Source organism: Otolemur garnettii, unplaced genomic scaffold, assembly GCF_000181295.1.
Source record: "Otolemur garnettii isolate 467f Iridium unplaced genomic scaffold, OtoGar3 scaffold00016, whole genome shotgun sequence".
In the NCBI taxonomy this organism is placed as follows: Eukaryota; Metazoa; Chordata; class Mammalia; order Primates; family Galagidae; genus Otolemur; species Otolemur garnettii.
Window position 1 is genome coordinate 20384517 of NW_003852411.1, and position 19798 is coordinate 20404314.

Genomic DNA, 19798 nt, shown 5'->3' on the forward strand with positions numbered 1-19798 from the left:
GGCACCCTACTCCTTTGAGCCACAGGCGTTGCCCTATACATTATTTTTTTTACTGTATTATATTTGTAAATTGTACTTATGTTGAAATTAAAAAAATACTTATGACAATACTATTTTTGCATTCTATGAAAATTTTTGTTGCTCCATATAGACCAAATTTTTAATTAAGACACCCTCCCCCACCCCCATCAATGGTGTCCTGCTTTATCAATGTTAAAATCTGGTCACCTTAGGTGACCCTTATACACCCCTTTAAGTCTTCCCCCCTCTGTAATGCACAATGATGTCAAAGTAAGATTCATGAAACACTTGTCTTTGGTATAGCTTACAAAATCCATCATAATCTCCAAAATGTATCTCTTATTTCTTCTTCAGGTTTATTTGATTGTTACCACTCTCACCCAAATCGAACACATTATTTCTTTTACTCACAACTCTCGTTCTCTTTGACAATTAAGTGCCATCTGCCCACAGGCAAACAAGCAGACAGGTGTCCACACATGCTCATGTATGCACACACACACACATATACACAGTCATTACTGACGAGCAACACCCCTATACTTATTTCAGCTCACGAAGAGGTGCTTCCACAGAAGCAAAGATTATGAATCACACGTCATTTTCCTCCAGCCCTAATATTTCTCTTAAGCACCTACCTTACAATTCAGCTTTCTGTGTTGTTCACTAATGTTAACGTTATGTTAGGATATTAAATGTACAAAAAAATCTCAGAATTCATCTAGTCCAATAATACTAACTTGAATGAACAAAAAATTAACACAAACTTAGAATGTCCAAGCTAAGAATCCTAGGCATGTGTATTTCTTTTAAAAGCTTCATGAATAATTTTAATGTTCATTCCCTCCTAAGCCAATCCAGGCACTGTCATTCTCAGAAGAAAAAATTGACACACACTGAAAAGTTGAAACTTGACCAAGAATATCCATCCACCAGACTACTGACAGAGTAGCAGAGCAGATAAGGGAACACAGACTAAGAATCTGGCCTACTTAGGTTCTGATTTTGTTGCTTACCAATTGTAAGAAGTTGGGCAAGTTGATTAACTTCTTTGTGCCCCCCCTTTCTTCATTTTTAAAATAGAGTGTCTATCTCAAAAAAGCTGTAAAGAGGATAAAATTAACGTATATAAAGCACTTTGAATAGAAATAAGTACTCAATAAATGTTCACAATTAGTAATTCAAAGAAAGGACTACACTAGAGCTCTTTGTCTTACACCCTTTCCACTACATTAGAATCTGTATTTTGACAACCAGCTTCATGCTTCTTCTGATCCCTGGCTATACCAAATACACTGTTGGCATCCAAAAATTTTAAATAAATTTATGGGGTCCTATTTCTAACTCTGATACTTAAGCCATCTTACTTCTACTCAACAAATTAGCAAAATATCCAAAGTGAATAAATTACTTACATAATTGCACTTACCTATGACTGAAGCATTGTTCTTAGTACTTTAAATATTTTCTCCCAGTAGATAACAAATACTACATAACAATATAAAAATTAGCTTAGTACCTATGAATCTTCTAAACAAAGCTAGGCATCACTCTTATGTAAAATATAAAATAACTTTAACTAGCAACTCATTATAAATAAAGTTCTAAAATAAAACTAAACTTTCTTTCAAAAAAATCTACATTTATGAAATAAGTTCATCCCAAGGGATTAACATTCTTGTACTTCAAATACTCAAAAGCAATTTCCCATTCCTTGTGACATGTGCAATTTTACTTCTCAAATTACTTTAAAATACAGTCTCAAAAAATAGGTAACATACAACTGGCACTAAACTACAATCTGAAACAAGTACATGATTAAGTTTCCAGTAAAGAGTTTTTGTTTCTTCTAGTTATATATAAACTACTAAAGTATGACATTCCTATAAATGCTTCTACCTTAAGAAAGCTTGAGAGAATAAAGCACTTAATTTTTTTTACAAGGTTCTCTTTTCTTTTTATTTATAAGCACAAGAGTATTACCTATAACACTGACATTTCTTCAGATTGTTGAGAAAGGTGAAAAGAATTATTTACAAGTTAATGAAATGAAAAATGAAATAACTAGTGCTCAAAGGTAAGTGCTGACAGCTTTTGTTTTTTCCACTGTCTGCCAACCCTACTACCTGCTTCCATTTCAATATATATTCAAATGTAAAGGGGCAACATGTAACACATTTAGCTCTTTTAAAAATTCAAATGATAATATAAAGAAATTATTTTTCATCTTTTATTGGACACAAATGTTCAAGTTTTACACAAACACCTCACACCTTTCATAAACCTTTTCTATTAAGGCAACCTGGCTTCAACTAACCTGTTTGAAGGGATCTGATAACTACATATCAGATAATGGCCTAACATCTTTTTAAAGTACCAGATGCTTTCTTTGGAATGTATATCCCAGAACAAAGATAAACTTTTTTTCTAGTCTTTCATATTAAGTTCCACTTTATAAAAAATAGTCATCATCAAATGATGTGGAGTGGAAGAGTTATTTTACTGTTTTATTAATTTTAAATATTCATTCAGAAAAAAATAGATTCAGAGTCTTTAAAAAGAGACAGATACAGAAAACCAGCAAAAAATATTTCTCCAGGTAAAAGAAATAGGGATTTTCAATGTTTCTACTTATTGTTTACAAAAGAAAAAAACACCAGCTTATATAATTTTCTAGCTTTTTATTTTTCTGCTCATTAACAAATGAGCAAGAAGCCAGCAAAAATATCAGAGGAAATACAAAATAAAGGGTACAAACATTTAACCACAAATTGAAAAATAAACCTCTTCAATTGATGGAAGCTGGGCTGACATACTCAGTAAAATTACCACAGTCAAAAAGGTCAATATACCTTGATTTAGACATCTATCAAATCTCTCCTCATGTGACCAACACTGAGGGGCCCCCTCAGTAGCAATCTAATTAAAAAAAAAAAAAAAATCAATGTGACCTCATGTTCCTGCTCTGTTTAAACTACTTCACTTGCTCATCCTCTATCAGGTTAAAATCAGAATTCAACAGCACTATAACCAAAAGTTCGCTGTAGCCTCCCTTCCCATCTCTCCACACATACACTCATACTCCAGATAACTCAACAAGAATGTTCCTTCTGCCTAAAAATATCCCATCTTGAACTATCCATTCTGCAAACCATTTTATAGACAAGAAATGAGACTCACTGAAATAACTTGTCCAAGGATATGTATATGAGGTTTACTGTGTCCAATAAAGTATATGTAGGGATCATTTTAACTAACCTGACCCTTACAATATGTAGAAGCTTTTAAAAAATGTCTGTGAAGACAATAATAATGTAAGTACAAATTAACAAAACAATAACAGGGCTAAGATTTCTAACTAGTTCAAGTTCTATGTTATGATATAAAAATCCAGCGGATCAATCACATAGCTCTCACTAAAAATTCTGTTTTAATGAGAGCAAAAAGGTATGTTGACAGAAAATATTTTTTATCTCATCTTTCTTAAACATCTAACATGTTAATTTATTATGTATACTAACATACTAATATATTTGCACACGTATATAATAATTTACAATTAAGCACTTAATAAAGGTGAATGCACAAGAGTTTACTAATTAGGGGACACACTCAGAATATCTACTAATTAAGCCTTTTTTCTTCTTTAGAGTGATCATCAGCCTTTCCAGTTTACCCAGGACTGAGGAGATACAGACTGAATAACGTCTCTCCCCAAAGATGTCTGCATTCTAATCTCCAAATATGTTGCCTTACATGGTAAAAGAGACTCTGCAGATGTGATTAAATTAAGGATTACGAGCTAGGGAGATTATCCTGGATTGTCTGGGTAGACCCAATGTAATCACATGAGTGCTTATAAGAAAAGGCAGGACCAATCATTTGTAGACCTGAGAAATGAAGAGGTTGGAGTAGGGATGTGAGGATGAGGCCACAGAATGCAGGAAGCCTCCAGAAACAGAGACAAACTCAAAAGTCTCCAGGAGGAACTAGTCCTATTGACACCTTAAATTTTTTAGCCCAGTGGAGACTTATTTTGGGCTTCTGACCTCCAGAACTGTAAGATAATAAATGAGCGTTGTTTCAAACTACTAAATTTGTGGTAATTTGTTACAGTAGTAATAGGACTAATACAGGGGTTTCTTGGGATTTACAGAACTTTGATTGTTAAAACAAAGATGAACCGATCACCCTATCTTTAGATTTTCAATACTCGTCACAACATCTGGTACACAGCAGGCCTGGAGAAAAACAATGTTGAATGATTTTATGATTCATATATACATAATACACTCTCAGTATTTTACAAAGATCTGTTATATGCATTATTTTATTTCATCCTCATCCTCCTAACAACCCTGTCAGATATGAATGAATTAGTTTTCTTATTTTGAGGATATAAGAACCATATATATAGAATACAGTTCTGACCTACAGTCAAAAAATAGATGACAGTCAAGTAACTGTGCCACAAGCCAGATTGTCTAGGTTTAAATCACAGCTGCGAATAAACTTTAGCCAAGTTACTTAACCTCTCTATTCCTCATATGTAAAATGAAGTTAACATCTATTTTATAGGGTTTCTGTGGAGAGTAAAAATGTTATATATCAAGCACACACCATGCGCCTGACACAGATTTAGCTGATAATAATTTCACCATTCTGTGGTGCAGCTATAGCCATGTACACCTAGAATAGCCTGTACTACTTGACATAAATCATAAAGTATATGAAAGGAAAAAACAGTAACCAGAATATATAATGCTATGGATAGGGTGGTTCTTCTGTTAAGGTACTCTAAGGTTAGTACATTATGCTGGAAAGATAAAAGCAGAAGGGAGACCTAATCATGGTCTATACAATTATTAACACTAGAAATAAAGTGATAACAAAATACAGTAATATTGGTAGAATGAAGGAAGAATTTTAGAAACTATTATAAACATAGTATTCAATCGATAGAACAGAAATGGATCACAAAATTTGGGAACAATTTCTGAATGACAAAGACAAAAATGGCTACTATAAGGAGCTCATCAACTCTTCTGCAAAACTTTTCTCTAACCCTACAACAGCTTTCTGTACCCACTTCTGTTAAGGGAGGTGGCAATGGTGGGAAATGACATACCAGACCAGATTGTAGCATAAGTTAGACCTCCAGATAAGTCTGTTCCATGGTTTCACCTCCCCATAGAGTCTCAAAAGACAAAACATACAAATCTTCACCATGCACCATTCCTCTTGCCCAATCTCATTCATTGTCACCCTTCCAAAGAAACATCAAGGACAAACATCCTAATTTAATGCCTTTTAATAGCTTTACTAAAGAATAATTTGGCAGTCCAAACAAATTTCAAAATATACTAACCCAACTGTTTCTTAAGCTAAAGTTTCTTAAAACTTTTCACACTCTTAAACTTTCAACTCATGTTTTTCACTTTGAGAGTCAACAAACTTTCCAAAATTCTATGACTACTATTTTCAATACTAGGCTGACTGTCTTTTCCTTAACAGGTCATGATCTTCTCACTTTCTAGTGAATAAAGTTAAAACAATTTGAGGTTAACATAAGCAAAAGACAGAAATTCCCCAAACAACAGGAGCATGGTTAATTTAAATTTACAAGGGGTTTTAAGAAACACACTCTATTGCTTGATTTCATTTTCACCATCCAATTAAAAAAAAAACTTAGACATACTGGTGTGTTTCAAACTAGAATGAAAAGTCTAACCTTTGCCTTGTCAGCCATTTCATGATGTGCTAATGAAGAATAATACCGTTTAAAGATGGGCAAAACCAAGGAGAAAAAGAAAAGTAAAAAAAAATCTACAAACAACTAGGCAATACCACAAAGAGGAGGAAATGAATACAAGCTTTCAGTATCTCATCAACAAATTTAAATTTAAAAGCAGCCAGTGGACTCATCTCCTACAGGAACTTCTTGGTACTCAACATAGTATTAAAAAGTGGAAAGGGAAGAATGACACTGGTTCTTTTTAAGTTTCAGAATGTAAGATAATACACCAATTTTTTACTCTCTAAAATTTCTATCACCCTTTGGATCAAAATTCCTCAGCCAGCAAAGTGTTTTCTTTTCCTCTTTGTTTATGTATTATTTTATGTGAGCAACAACTCTACAACTTCAGTGCTTTTTGAACTCCTAAGACATCATAAAAAATAAAAATAGTGTTAGTGCTTCACATGAATAAGCTAAACAGGAAATTTAGTTTACTTAAATTTTAGCACAACAAGTAGCATATTGCTTTGACTGAAGATGCATCTTTTTAAAGTCATCAAATGTCACACGTATCTGAAAAAAATTCCCTAGGAGGAAAGAATGTTTTTTCCCAAGTACACTGATGGCAATCTTTCAACTTACAAGCTCTTTCTGTTCCTCAAAAAAAAAGTGCCCAGGGCTAAGAGAAACTCCATAAAACTTTAGAGACCAGGCACTCTTCTTCCTTTCCTACTGAATACACTACCTGTGAGACACCCTCTCCTCCAAATCAGCTGCTTCAGAACACCCCCCCAAAGTTTCCAAGAACAGAAGACCCGAGTGTACTTGGGGACAAAACTTGGGCGAGAATGTCCAGGAAAGCTATGGCTTATACACAATTCTTACTCTCACGACGACTAAACGCTTTAAAATCGCACGTCGGGAACATACACTATCTGATGTGTTTTATGCCCTTACCACACTAAGAAAGCAAAGGACCGGCGGTAAACCTGAGCAACCTGGCCACCGCCTCTCCACGTGAACACCGCACCGTCTCCAGAAGGTAGGGTAACCGAGTACAAAAGCACTTGGTGGTCCCCTCTACCCAGGTACCTCTCTCTCCCTTAATCTCTGTAAATTCCAAAATACACCCTGAAAATCTCCCCCGAGGGTGCCAGCAGGCCAGCCAGAGGAACAGTCCCGGAGTACAACATCGGTCTATCCCTTACACTGGGGCCCTGAACGACTTGGGGGTGTGACCTGGGGTCCCACCCGGCTTCTGCCCTCACCGAAACTCCCGTGTTGTCGCGCCTACTCACCAGACCAAGGAGCACAGAGAGAGGCAGGAGACCAGGGCCAAGGCCCGCCGGTACTTCTTCATCTTCTCCTCCTTCTTCCCCCTGCCAGAAGGCGGCACATCCTCCCGGCAGCCGCCACTGCCGAGGCCAAGATGGAGGAGTCGGAGCAGGAGAGCGAGGATGGGAGCGAGAGTCCTAAGGGCTGTGGCGCTCGGCGGCTCGCGTTCCGTTCGCGCCCTCCGCGGGGCCGACAGCTGCGCGGGCAGCGGCGCTTCACAGGACTCCGGGGACTGCCGCTGCTGCTGCTGCGGCCGCCGGTTCGTCCGCGCCCGCCTCCTGCAGCCGCCGCCGCCGCCACCGCCGCCCCATCTCCCCCCCGCCCGCCCCGGCCCTCGCTCCGTGCTGCCGGCGACCAACGGCCGCCGCGTACTCGCCTCTCAGCAGCCAATCGCCGGCGGGGCCGCGACACCTCACACACCGCTGAGCTGGAAAGAGACGCGTCACCCCAGTCCTCTGGCACTCGCTGCCCCAACAGTCCTCGCGCGGGCCACGCCCCCTCGGACGCCCCCAGCCGGAGCGGGAGGAGGGGACACAAAGCGCGGGGCCGACGTCGCCTCGCTCCGCCCACCCTCGTCCCGCCACCCGCAGGCTCACGGTCAGGAAGAAGGAAGGAGCCCCGTGACCTTCGGCCTTTCTCCCTACAACGCCCCGCCCCTCGGTCCGGCGGGCCGCTCCACGCAAGGCCCCACGGGAGCTGTAGTCGCCTTCCAGAACCCTCCTTTCCCTTTCCCTGTTCCTCATAGAATCCACGATTTTGACCGAGAAGTCTGTCGTTTCACTTCTCAACCTAGAGACCGAGAAGTTTTGGAATTGTTACGTTCAGTTTTCCTTTTTTTAGAACAGTTCGTGGAAGGACTGAGGAAGGCAGGCAGAAAGCTGTGGTAATAAAATTTAAAAGGCATTTTCCGGGGGTCAAAGGGCTGGCCCATTGAGCTAGATGTTGATTGGTAAACGGAAAAGGGCGTGCCAAGACTTCCTCTCATCTGATTGGTTGGAGCGAAAAGCCTCGCTCTTTATTCACCGCCCCTAGAATTTTGCCGCCAGGCGGATTCCTCTGTTGAAGTCGGCTGAGTTGTTTTTCGTTCTGTTGGTTTTGAGCTTTGAGTTCGCTGCGGTGGGACCAGAAGAGAAAAATGCTGTCCCTGCTGGGGGAGCGAGGCGCCCAGAGACTCTCCAAGTGCCGAAAAGCTGTCGCATACACCGCTCTAATGCTGTGGGGAGCAAAACCGTCCTCTTTTCAATATTTGTAACGGTCAGCGTGCCCATTACAAATATTTATGCTACCAGGGGTCCGAAGTTGCAGTTGTCTGTGCCTTGGAACACTGCATGATGATATTTAAAGTAGGTGTTCTTTATTGTTCATGTGGCCGGTGCAAAAGAAGACAGTAAAATGCTCAACCACTTGAGTCTTGGAGTTGCCTTCTTTCCAAGTTGAATTGATTGCTAATTATGTTCCTAAGGAAATGAATGATTTGACCCATTATAATTCTTGAATATAAGTCAACTGGATGTTAGAGAAAATCTACAAAACTTGATAATTTTGATTTTAGAGGAGTTCACCCTAAACTACTTTTTTCCTGGCAAAAATTGGGTAACAATGTAGTGTTGATGTTACATTTAGTGTATGACCATAAAATCTTTTCATCTAGGGCACTGGCCACGTACACCAGGGCTGGCGGGTTCCAACCCAGCCCTGGCCTGCTAAACAACAATGACAACTGCAACAACAACAGAAAAACAGCCAGGTATTGTGGCGGGCACCTGTAGTCCCAGCTACTTGGAAGGCTGAGGCAAGAGAATCTCTTAAGCCCAAGAGTTTGAGGTTGCTGAGAGCTATGATGCCACAGCTCTCTACCAAGGGCGACAGGAGACTCTTGTCTCAAAAAGAAAAAAAAAAAAAAATCCTTTCATCTCTTCCCCATTGCAGGAGGCAAGTATCTGACCTAAGATTAGTATCAAATGATTAATAGCACATATGCAAGTCTAAAAGAAGGTAAGGGCAAAATATGAATGGGGACTGACATTCTTTACAGTATCAAGCACCCTTTTCCTATTACTCCAGGAACTAAATAAAGATATTCTCCCATACGAAAAGGTTAACTACACAGAAACTGGGCATCTTAAGTCCCTGCCCTGATAAAGATCAGATACTCTGTTTGCTGATAGTGAAAAAGAACAGGCAGATCTTAGTAAAGGAATCAGCTCCTTCTGGCCATCTCCTTTGTTTATTATCTCATATGCAAATCACATTTAAGATAGTCAAATCTTTATCTAATTTAAGTTGGTGGTATTTTATAAGCAAAGTTTAATGTATTTTGGTTTAGTTGAAAAATTATCTTCTTTCAATCTTACTAAATGCTGATCTACTATGCATCTCAGAGGATCTTAGAAACAGCTGTCACCCAATGACATAAGATGCTTCCAGAGTAAAAAAGTCTGTTAAGAACAGAAATGTCCTGGAAATCAGTAAAAGAAAAGTCAGAAAATTAAGAAAACACTAATGTACAATAAAAGGAACTCCCTCAAAAGCAAAAATGGATGAATGAGGCAACCAGTATTTAAAATTTAGCTACCTATAAATGCAATTGTTGTGCCCGAAAATTATTCTCCCAAATAACCCCAACAGACGAATCCGAGACGCACTCCGATGTAAAAAGCATGAGATGAGGTTTTATTCAGACCGGTCTGGACTCCCCTAGCATGCAAGCCTAGGACGAGCCCCGAACCGGGGTGGAGCAAGTTTTTATGGGGTACAGAAAGCAAGAAGGTGAGGAGGGTATGAGTACACTTTTGATTGGTGGTTGGTAATTTCATTAGTAAAGGAGGATTTGGATTGGTACAGGTGAGGGGTGGGGGAAGGCAGCAGGGAGTGGCTTGTAGGTTTTACTGGTAGAGTGGAAGGGCTAGGAATGGAGTTTGTGTGGTAAACAGTGGGGCTTGTGTAGTAAACAACTAGGAATGGGGCTTGTGCAGTAAACCACTGTGTAGTAAACAACTAGGAATGGGGCTTGTGCAGTAAACCACTGTGTAGTAAACAACTAGGAATGGGGCTTGTGCAGTAAACCACAAAATGGAGTTAATCTGGCCCTCTCACAATCAATATAAACAGAACTTTGTTACTGTTTGTCTCCACCTCATTTTCCTTTTCTTTATACACAGTGTATAAGTATGTGTATGTAATAATATATACCTATTTTAATTTAGTTGCTCCCTACCTGGAGAGAGCCTTAACTACTTTGCCAAATCTACCTTAACAGAACACTGATAAGTTGGCCACTTCAGGACGTAAAGGTAGAACACAGAAAGAAATAAAGGCAATAAATGCTTCATTAGTTTTTTTGAGAACCAAGTCTCAAAGGATGGAAGAATCACAAAGGACAATGTTAGCTTATACAGTTCTGTTTATACTGCAGATAACAAACAATAACATTTCCCTTTCTTAAAAACTCTACTTAGGATCCCAAATTTAATGTTCTATCACTGGGTTAACAGATACATATTTTGAAGATACATGAATTTAGTAGACTCATAATGGAGTCAGCCTGTGGAAGGGAATGATTAGAACGAAAGGTAATGAATAGAAAGAAATCAAAGATGGTGTGTGTCAGGTGTGTGTCATTACATGAATAAGAAACTCAGGAGTCTCAGGTTTGCAAGGAAGATTAGTTTGGTTTTGGAACAGATTTGAGCTTTAAGCTCTGGTGGAAGTACGTAACAAGGATTTTAAAGTACAAGATAACAGGCCAGTCACTGAGGCACATGCCTGCAGTCAAGAGGCTGAGACAGGAGGATTGCGTAAGCCCAAAAGTTTGAGGTTGCAGTGAGCTACAATGATGCCACTGTACTCTGGCACTCTTAAAAAAACCCAGATTCCAAATAGGAAGAGAAAAGTAGCAACTGAAGACAACATATCAGGGGTTCTAATTACTGTGTCCTTCAGTGCCTTCTGTGTAATGCTCTCAGGTGAAGCTTCCCTAAACTTTGCTGTGTCCTTTCTTTGATGCAAAAGTGTTCTACAGGTCTTGAATATTTGTTGAATAAAGTCCTGCCTCCTTGCTCTGACATTCAAAGCCTTCCATAATACAACCCAGCTGATGTTTCAAGCTTCATTTTCTACTATTTCCTTTCAGAATTCAACCTTCTCACTAGACCATACTGTTTGCTATGTTCTGAAACATCTGTGCCCTTCTGACACTGTTTTTATTTAATATTTGTTTGTCTCCCCAAGTAGTGTGTAAATTCTTTATGCAAAGAGGTCATGTGCTATGTGTGTAACATGTTTTTTTATTATAAGAGCCCAAGAAATAATTTTTACTGAACTATTTATTTGATTTGTCTAACCACACTGAATTACAGTCTTTCCTGTAATTTAAGTTCTTAGGAATACAAGCCCTTAGGATGGGAAAGTTTTGTGCAATTGATTAGCTTACAGCCCCTATCTCTTCCTCTCTAACCAATTGCCAGATCATTTTTTTTAGCATAACATTTAACTTGTGTCTAACTAGATTTTTCTGAGTTCTAGATACCTCTGAGTAGCCTGCCAAAATAAAGTGTCCAACAAATATTTATTGAACCCTTTTTATATGACAGGTGCTGAAACTGATATTTGTTTCTAGGAAAATTAGTGTTCTAGCAAGGAGTCTTAACCTTCGCCCACACTGCACCCCTTTGGTAGTCTGGTGAAGCCCTTGGACCCTGTCTCAGAATGCTTATAAAGGTATAAAATAAAATACTTAGATTATGAAAGAAACCAATTATAGTGAAATATAGTTGTCAAAATATTACACACTAAATCTGTGATATAATACTGTGTGCTTTTGGACTTTGTTATTTATTCATGCACAAATAACGAGACCTATCAGCATGTCTCATAACTTCAAATCATTCCGGCTTGGCGCCTATGGCTAAAGCAGCTAAGGCACCAGCCACATACACCTAAGGTGGCGGGTTCGAATCCAGCCCAGACCCGCCAAACAACAATAAAGGCTGCAACCAAAAAATAGCCGGGTGTTGTGGTGGGCGCCTGTGGTCCCAGCTACTTGGGAGGCTGAGGCAGGAGATTCGCTTGAGCCCAGGAGTTGGAGGTTGCTGTGAGCAGTGAAGCCATGGCACTCTACCCAGGGGGATAGCTTGAGGCTCTGTCTCAAAAAAAAAAAAAACTTCAATCATTCCAAAATAGTGCTGAGTATAAAAGATACTTGAAGATACCTACAATATGCATAATGTGATATGAAAATATCTGTGATTACTAGTGGTGACACTGCTAGTACTGCCATGGGTTGTTACCTACCTTTATAATAAAATGAAATTCTAAATTTCAGTAAGAGGTAGTGATATTTTTTCATCCAAGTTCATGGATCAGTGGCTTTTATACCAGTTTAAGAAGCCCCACACTAGAACGATGTTTTTCAATCAGTGGGGTCATAAACGAGTAGAAAGTCAAGAAATCAATTTTCAGGGAATCTGTGAGTACTTCTTATAACAAAAAGTAAAAGATAATGCAGAAAATATCTGAGCGTATATCAGTAAGGGGAAGTATTTGGGGGGCATTCTTGTTTCAGTGATATATGTGTTTGTGTGTGTGTGTATACTATATACATAAATGTGTACTGGGCTACAATGTAAAATATGTCTTAAAATAGGTTGCAGCCAAAATATTGCGAAAGCTATCACAGTAACAGAAATGTGACACCTAAGACATGGAATAAATGCCATAAATAATACAAATGGTGGGTGTTATAAGATTTTAGAGGAAAAAATTTTTGTGAGGAAATTATTACGGAAATTTAAAGGAGGAGACAGATTTCAGGTGAGCCTTTAAAAGTAGGTATGATTTTCATAGAGATATAAAGAAGGTATTTCAGGTATAGAGAACAGTAAACTCTAGAATCTAATTCAAAACTATTTTAGCAACCCTATCATATACCTTCTAATTTGGTTTGCCTGACATTTACCTGGTTTGAAATAAATAGTGATGGTGAGCTCTAATCAAATAAAATAAATAGTTATTTTTTGAACATTTCCATAAAATACTTCATTATAGGTTATGCAAAGATTTCAAAGAGTAAGCATTTAGAGATTTTTATCTTCTAAACATTAAAGTAACAAAATGTGTTCAGGGTGGTGGTGCACACATGCAGTCTTAGCTCCTGGGGAGGGGAGGGCAAGGGAACAGTTTGAGCCCAAGAGTTCTGTTACTCTTGTGAACTACATACTATGTACTGTGTTCATGAGGTGTCTACACTAAGTTTGGCATCAATTTGGGTGACCTTTCAGGAATGGGGAGCTACCGGGTTGCCTAAGCAGAGGTGAAATGGCTCATCTTGGAATTAGGGCAGATTAAAACTCCTCTACTGACCAATAATGGAATTAATTGTCCCTGTACTCCAGCCTGGACAACATGGTAAGACCCTGACTTTTCAAAAATTAAAATAAAATAAATAAAATAGTGGTACATGTATAAAGTGATCAAAGTGAGTTCAAGAAAATTAAATTGGGTTGAAGATAATATATGTTTTTTTTTTAACACATGTACTTATCTTTATTCATAAATAACAGGAAAGAGTCCTTTTTTTTTTATTACATCGGCTGTAAGGATAGGAGATCAGGGCCATAAGAACAAGACCTTGAAGGTGGAAAGCAGATAAGAAATGACTTCCTCAAATCACCATATGCTGCTCTGACGAGTCTGGTTTACTCCTATTAATAATCCTGGCATAATTAATAGTAGTGCCAGTTTTTACTTTTGTGGGGCAGAAAAGATGTGATACCTTTCCTCATCCATCACAATGATTACAGCTGGCACTCCTATACAAAAGAAAGGTTAACAAGAGAAAAGCATAACAAATTTATTTAATCAAAATTTTACTCAAAATGAAGACTCAAGATGCAGGGAAAACTGTCCATTGTATGCTTCTATTCAGTGAAGAATGGACAGTGGTGTAGAAATGTAATTGGACAAAAAGGAGGTGCTCTGACAATAGATAACAGACCAAGAGGGTTAAAACCCAGCAAGACCCGTCTGTTCAGATTCCTCTCGGCCTGTCTGTGTAGCATGCTTTCCTCCTGGGTATAGGGCATGACCAATTCTGGAATGAAGATCTTACCATCCACTATCAGACAAGGTAGGTCAGAGACTTTCTTTTCTATGGCTATATACCACCCTGCAAGGCAGGGGAAGGCTGAAGGAACATTTCTCGGTTTTATGGTTGGCTTTGAGGCAGAGAAGTTCTAGGTCCCATGACTTGCTGCAGGAAAGAAAAGGGTGAGAAACAGAAGGGCAGGAAAAGGTCTGAGGAAAACCTGGCTTCTGAGTCCTTCCAGTCTCCTTTGGTGAAAAGCACTCATGCCAAGGCATCGCATCATGGGGTATCATTTTCTGAGCCCCAATACATTCAAATGTCTTCTGCTTTGACCAATAAATAATAGTGTTATCCTCAACACAACAGACATGAGAAGATTAAACTCTAATTTAGCAATGGAAAGTGGCTAAAATTAATGTGTGACACAGAAATCTCCGAACAGCTCATTCAGGAAACAGCAGCACTAAGTCCAGCTGGCAGTGAGAGTAAAGGTCTGTATGTCTGATGCTAGTGGTGGTAGAAGGGGATTTCACATAAATAGATAACTTACAAGGCTAGATGACTCTCCCTCCCCCATCCCTAGCAAAGGACTAGAATTATTATTAGGGGAGGGTAAAGGTAAGGCCTAGACTTGAAAATACCAACCATACTTTAAAACAACGGTATCATCTAAAAAGATAAAAGAACATTGTTGTGACAGAGACATTTGAATAAGAACTAGTCATTGTGATGACATCTTACCTTTAAAGGTTCAAAAAAAAAAGGAGAAAGGATAAATACGGCAAACTATTAACTATTGTTGGTAAAGGATATGGAGGTAGGTACTGTATTATTCTTTCAACTTTTCTATATGTTTGAAAATAGCAATTGGGGGAGAAATGTATAAGCACATATTTAATGCTGATGCCCCAGGAACCTTCCTTCACTGACAGCCAGTCTGTCATTCTTTAGACAAGGGTTTAGAAGAGTCCTCTCTGGGGAGTCTAATCATTTAAAAATGAAAGACATAAAAGATGGCTGAGATCTAACTTTTCCCAACCAGTTTACCCTGCAGGGAAGGTCATAACAGGATACTTAAGAGTACCCAATCAGCATTTTAGTTTTGCACTCTTAAAAAGGAAGAGATAATAAATGATTACCAAGCATAAGAAGATGTTCTTAACATGAAAGAGAGTGATATAAACACACAGAAAAACAAAAACAAAACAAAAAATTAACTTAGAGTAGAAGAAAAATTACGCTGTAAAAATTTTTTTTAAAAAACTAACAGGCAGCACCTGTGGCTCAGTGGGTAAGGCACCAGCCCCATATACCGAGGGTGGCGGGTTCAAACCCAACCCTGGCCAAACTGCAACAACAACAACAACAAAAATAGCCAGGTATTGTGGCTGGCACCTGTAGTCCTAGCTACTCGGCAGGCTAAGTTAGGAGAATGACCTAAGCTCAGGAGTTGGAGGTTGCTATGAGCTGTGACGCTACAGCATTGTACCAAGAGTGATAAAGTGAGACTCTGTCTCTAAAAAATAAATAAATAAATAAATGAAAAATTAAAAAAACTCTATCATTACTAAATGTTGCCATCATGAAACAGAAGCAAGACACAATAAGAAAGGGACCTGTGAAGAACAATGACCACAAAAAGGTCTCCAATAACGGAAAGCTATAAAAGCAGTAACTAAAACTCAGTAGAAGAATTAAAAATAAAGTCAAAGAAATATCAGAAATTAGACAAAAAGGCAAAGGACTCATGTAGGAGTCCAGTATAATAGAGAGAAAATGGAGGTAAGGAAATAAATATGTTCTAAGACATTTTTCTAGAGTTGAAAAGTATGAATTTCCAAATTGAAAGTGTCCTAGTCTATGTTCCCAGAAAAAAAAAAAAAGGGCACATCATTGTGAAATTTAAGAACACTGGAAACAAAGAGAAGAGCACAGAAGTCTTAGGGTTAAGAAGAAAAATAGACCACACAAAGGATCAGGCAGCAGACCTCTCAGCATTTACACAGGATGCTGAAAGCCAGTGGAGCAATGTCTCTCAAACACTGGAGGAAGATTATTTCCAACCAAGAAGTCTATGCCCAACTAAACAATCAATCAACTATCAGGGTGAATAACGACATTGTGAGATAAGCAAGACCTCAAGAAATGTATTTGGTGTGGCTACTTCTCATGAAAGGAGATTTTGCTCTACCAAAACAAGGGAAGAATTAAAAAAAAAAAAAAAAGAGGAAGACACATGTTACAGAAAACAAGAAGTCCAACATAGAGCACAAAGGTAAAGGGAATCCCTAGGGTGATAGTAAAAGAAGGACCCAGCATGGCAGCTGATTTCCAGGCATAGCGGGCAGCCGCTGTACAGTGTAGCCAGCTAAAAGGCAGTGGAGAGATTCTTCAGGAGTACTCAATCACTAGCATACATACTGCACCTAAGCATCTTGGGGGCGCCCTTTAGGAGAATTAGTGCAAGATACTATCTTATTCTGTTTGGGCTGCTATAACAAAATATTACAAACTGGGTAGTTTCCAAACAACAGAAATTTATTTTTCACAGTTCTGGAGGCTGGGATGTCTAAAATCAAGGCACAGGTAGATTTATTTGGTGTCTGGTGAGAGCCCATTTTCTGATTCATAGACAGTCCCTTCTCACTGTGTCTTCACATGGTGAATAGGGTGAGGGTTCTCTTTGGGTCTTATTTATTTATTTTCATTTTTTTCTTGAGACAGAGTCTCACTATGTCACTCTGGGTAGAATGTCATGGTGTCACAGCTCACAATAACCTCAAACTCTTGGGCTTAAGCGATTCTTTTGACTCAGCCTTCCGAGTAGCTGGGACTACAGGCACCCACCAAAACGCCGGCTATTTATTGGTTGCAGTTGTCCTTGTTGTTTTAGCAGGCCTGGGCCATGTTCAAACCCTCCAGCCCCGGTGTATGTGGCTGGTGCTCTAACCACTGAGTTATGGGCACCAAGCCACTTGGGCCTTTTTTAAAAGGATACTAATCCCATTTCTGAGGGCTTCAACCCCATAACCTACTTACCTCTCAAAGGACCTACCTGTAACAGCATCACCTCGAGAAGTAGAATTTCAACACATAAATGTAGGAGAGCCAAAAACGTTCAGACCTTAGCAGCAAGCACTTAGAAACTAAACAAACAAAATAATTTGAAAAACACAGCTATGCAGGAAAGTCCATCTATGAATAGTATTTCATAATCTTAATAACATACACTGAAAATTACTCAAAATCATGATATAAGCACATCAGGGGAGACAATAGGCTAGAAAGGATTATAGATCTCTAGTTAGAGTTATCATTCAGGGGAAAGGAAAAAGAGCAAAATCCTCAGCTTCCATGGCTGAATGTCAATAATGCCTAGAATTTGAAAGAACAAAGAATAATGACACTTGCTATTTAGGGCATGGGATAAATACCAAAATAATTAGTAATAAGAGCTGCTTTTTGAGTAGGGAGAAATGGAAAGAGGGTGATAGGGAACTGCTGTTTGTCATAACAAACCTTGCTAGAACTCTGTGTTTCTTGTGTACACATGTAACTTGGGAATTTCAAAAATTATAAGGTGTTACGGTGATGACGTTTGCAATTCGTATCTTTTTTCCCTATCCCATTTATGATATCTCCATACTGAGTAGATGGAGCAAAGGAAATTGCTATGATGTATAGATATTGCAATTTTGCCATTTACCCACTAGACCTTGAAATCTGAAGAGGATGCATGAAAATAACATATAGCTCTTTGAAAAAGTAGAGGTGCAAATGGAGAACAGGATTATTTTTCATTTTGGAATATAAACCTGTTACTATAACAGAACTCTCCCTCCAGGACCTGCTTTCAGAACCATCTATTTAATGTGTAAAATGTAATTTTTCCTCGTCTTAAATTTTCTCTTCCTGTCTACTCTGTGTGTGTGTGTGTGTGTGTGTGTGTGTGCGTGTGTGTGTTTGTATTTTAGAACTATCTCATGGTTCTATAAAGTTAAACATTGACTTGAACAGCTGCGGAAAACTGACTTTGCCTCAGTTATTCAGTCATTATCCTGGTTTGAGGATTGAATTATAAAGATCACTCTATGGATCAAGTCATTTCTTCTCTTCATTTTGCATAGGTAGGTCATGGGATATTAAAGTCCGTCCATCTGGAAATCTTCGGAGGATCTACAAGGTAAATCCGTATCGAGGAGGCTTTGCCTTTCCTTTCCATTCCACAACTTTCATTCAGTTACACTTCCATGACTCAATTCAATTGAACCTTGAGAAAGTCTGTTCCATAGGAGAGTATTAAACATTAATCATTTCACATCACCAAATAATTAATGAGGCGTTACAGCAATGCTCCTAGGGAAGGTGAGTGACTGTTGAGAATACAACATTTTCGTGGAAAGTTTCCGGCCGGCCAGCTCAAAATCCACTTTCTCCTGAAGGTCCTTCCCTCTTGCAGGACCCTCCTTTGCAATCCCTGTGCTTCGTGAACTTCCATAGTACAGGTGATCACATTCTAACTTACACTACAGTGAGTTCATCCTTCACTGGTAGGATAGGAAATGTATGTTATTTCATCTCCTGATCCCCCACAGCGTTTAGCATTATCCTTGACACAAAGGAAGAATTCAATCCAGCCTGACTCTGAGGCCATGATGACTGATACCGGCCATGAAGACAGTGACTCACTAAGTGGGATGATGAAATACAGATACCTTCTGTATATCAGAGTAGAACTTTCACTCGTATTCTTTCTTTTGAACTAAAAGGAAAAAACAATACCACAAGTAGGCAATACAATCCTCATTATACTACTGGTGAGAAGGAAGATTAAAATCTGACTTTTCAGAAACATTTGGCCTTTATAAGGACTGTTGGTAGTTACAGTCCTGCCTTCAATGATAACATTGAAAAGAAAAATTAAGTTCGAAAGAAATACAAAATGCTTATTGTCAAAGAGTAGGGATGAGGAAGAAACAGATTTTTGATAACTCTAAGTGGAATTTAAATTTTGAATCGAAGATTATCTTTAAAATAGTTTATTCAATTTTGAAGATTGCATGTTTCTAGTTTTACCTTTTTACAGTGCCTACTTATAGGCTCAATTTTTTAATACGATGCATATATCAGCATAATCGTAATTAAATATATCTACTTTCCAACCAGAGACTTACAGTTGCTGGAAATGCTTGATTAATGGGCATAATATTTTAATAATGTTTTTATTGTACTTATCTACAGTGTTGCCCATGTAGATTCAAACAATTTTTAAAAGGTACATAGACATCTAAACAGCTGTGCTTTTATTTTTTATTTTACCTGTACAAGTAGTTTAATATGTTTTCATTCCTCTTTGGTCAATTGCAATTTCTCCTAAATTGCTAAATAGTGATTTCCCAAGTTTTCCTTAAAATAGAATCCCTTGTAAAAGTAAGATTTCCAAAGACCCCCCCCCCAGAAACACAGAATTATCATTTCTAAGAGAAGGACCTTGAAATCTGTAAATAATATGTGAATTTTATCGTCAGATAAGTTTGGAAACTGCTCTAAAATATTCTTCCTTACATTCCTTGAGCCATTGTTTTAACAAGAGGAAACAAGCCTTTTTTTTTTTTTTTTTT

General features: G+C 38.5%; 1 protein-coding gene across 1 annotated transcript in view; it reads right to left on the minus strand.

Moving 5' to 3' along the window:
• Positions 1-19798, minus strand: part of LOC111723819 — a 49345-nt gene that overhangs the window by 22704 nt on the left and 6843 nt on the right. Inside the window, exon 2 of the mRNA XM_023510814.1 lies at positions 7057-7430. Within this exon, the coding sequence (XP_023366582.1) occupies positions 7057-7430 (374 nt within the window). The remainder of the gene's footprint in view (positions 1-7056; positions 7431-19798) is intronic.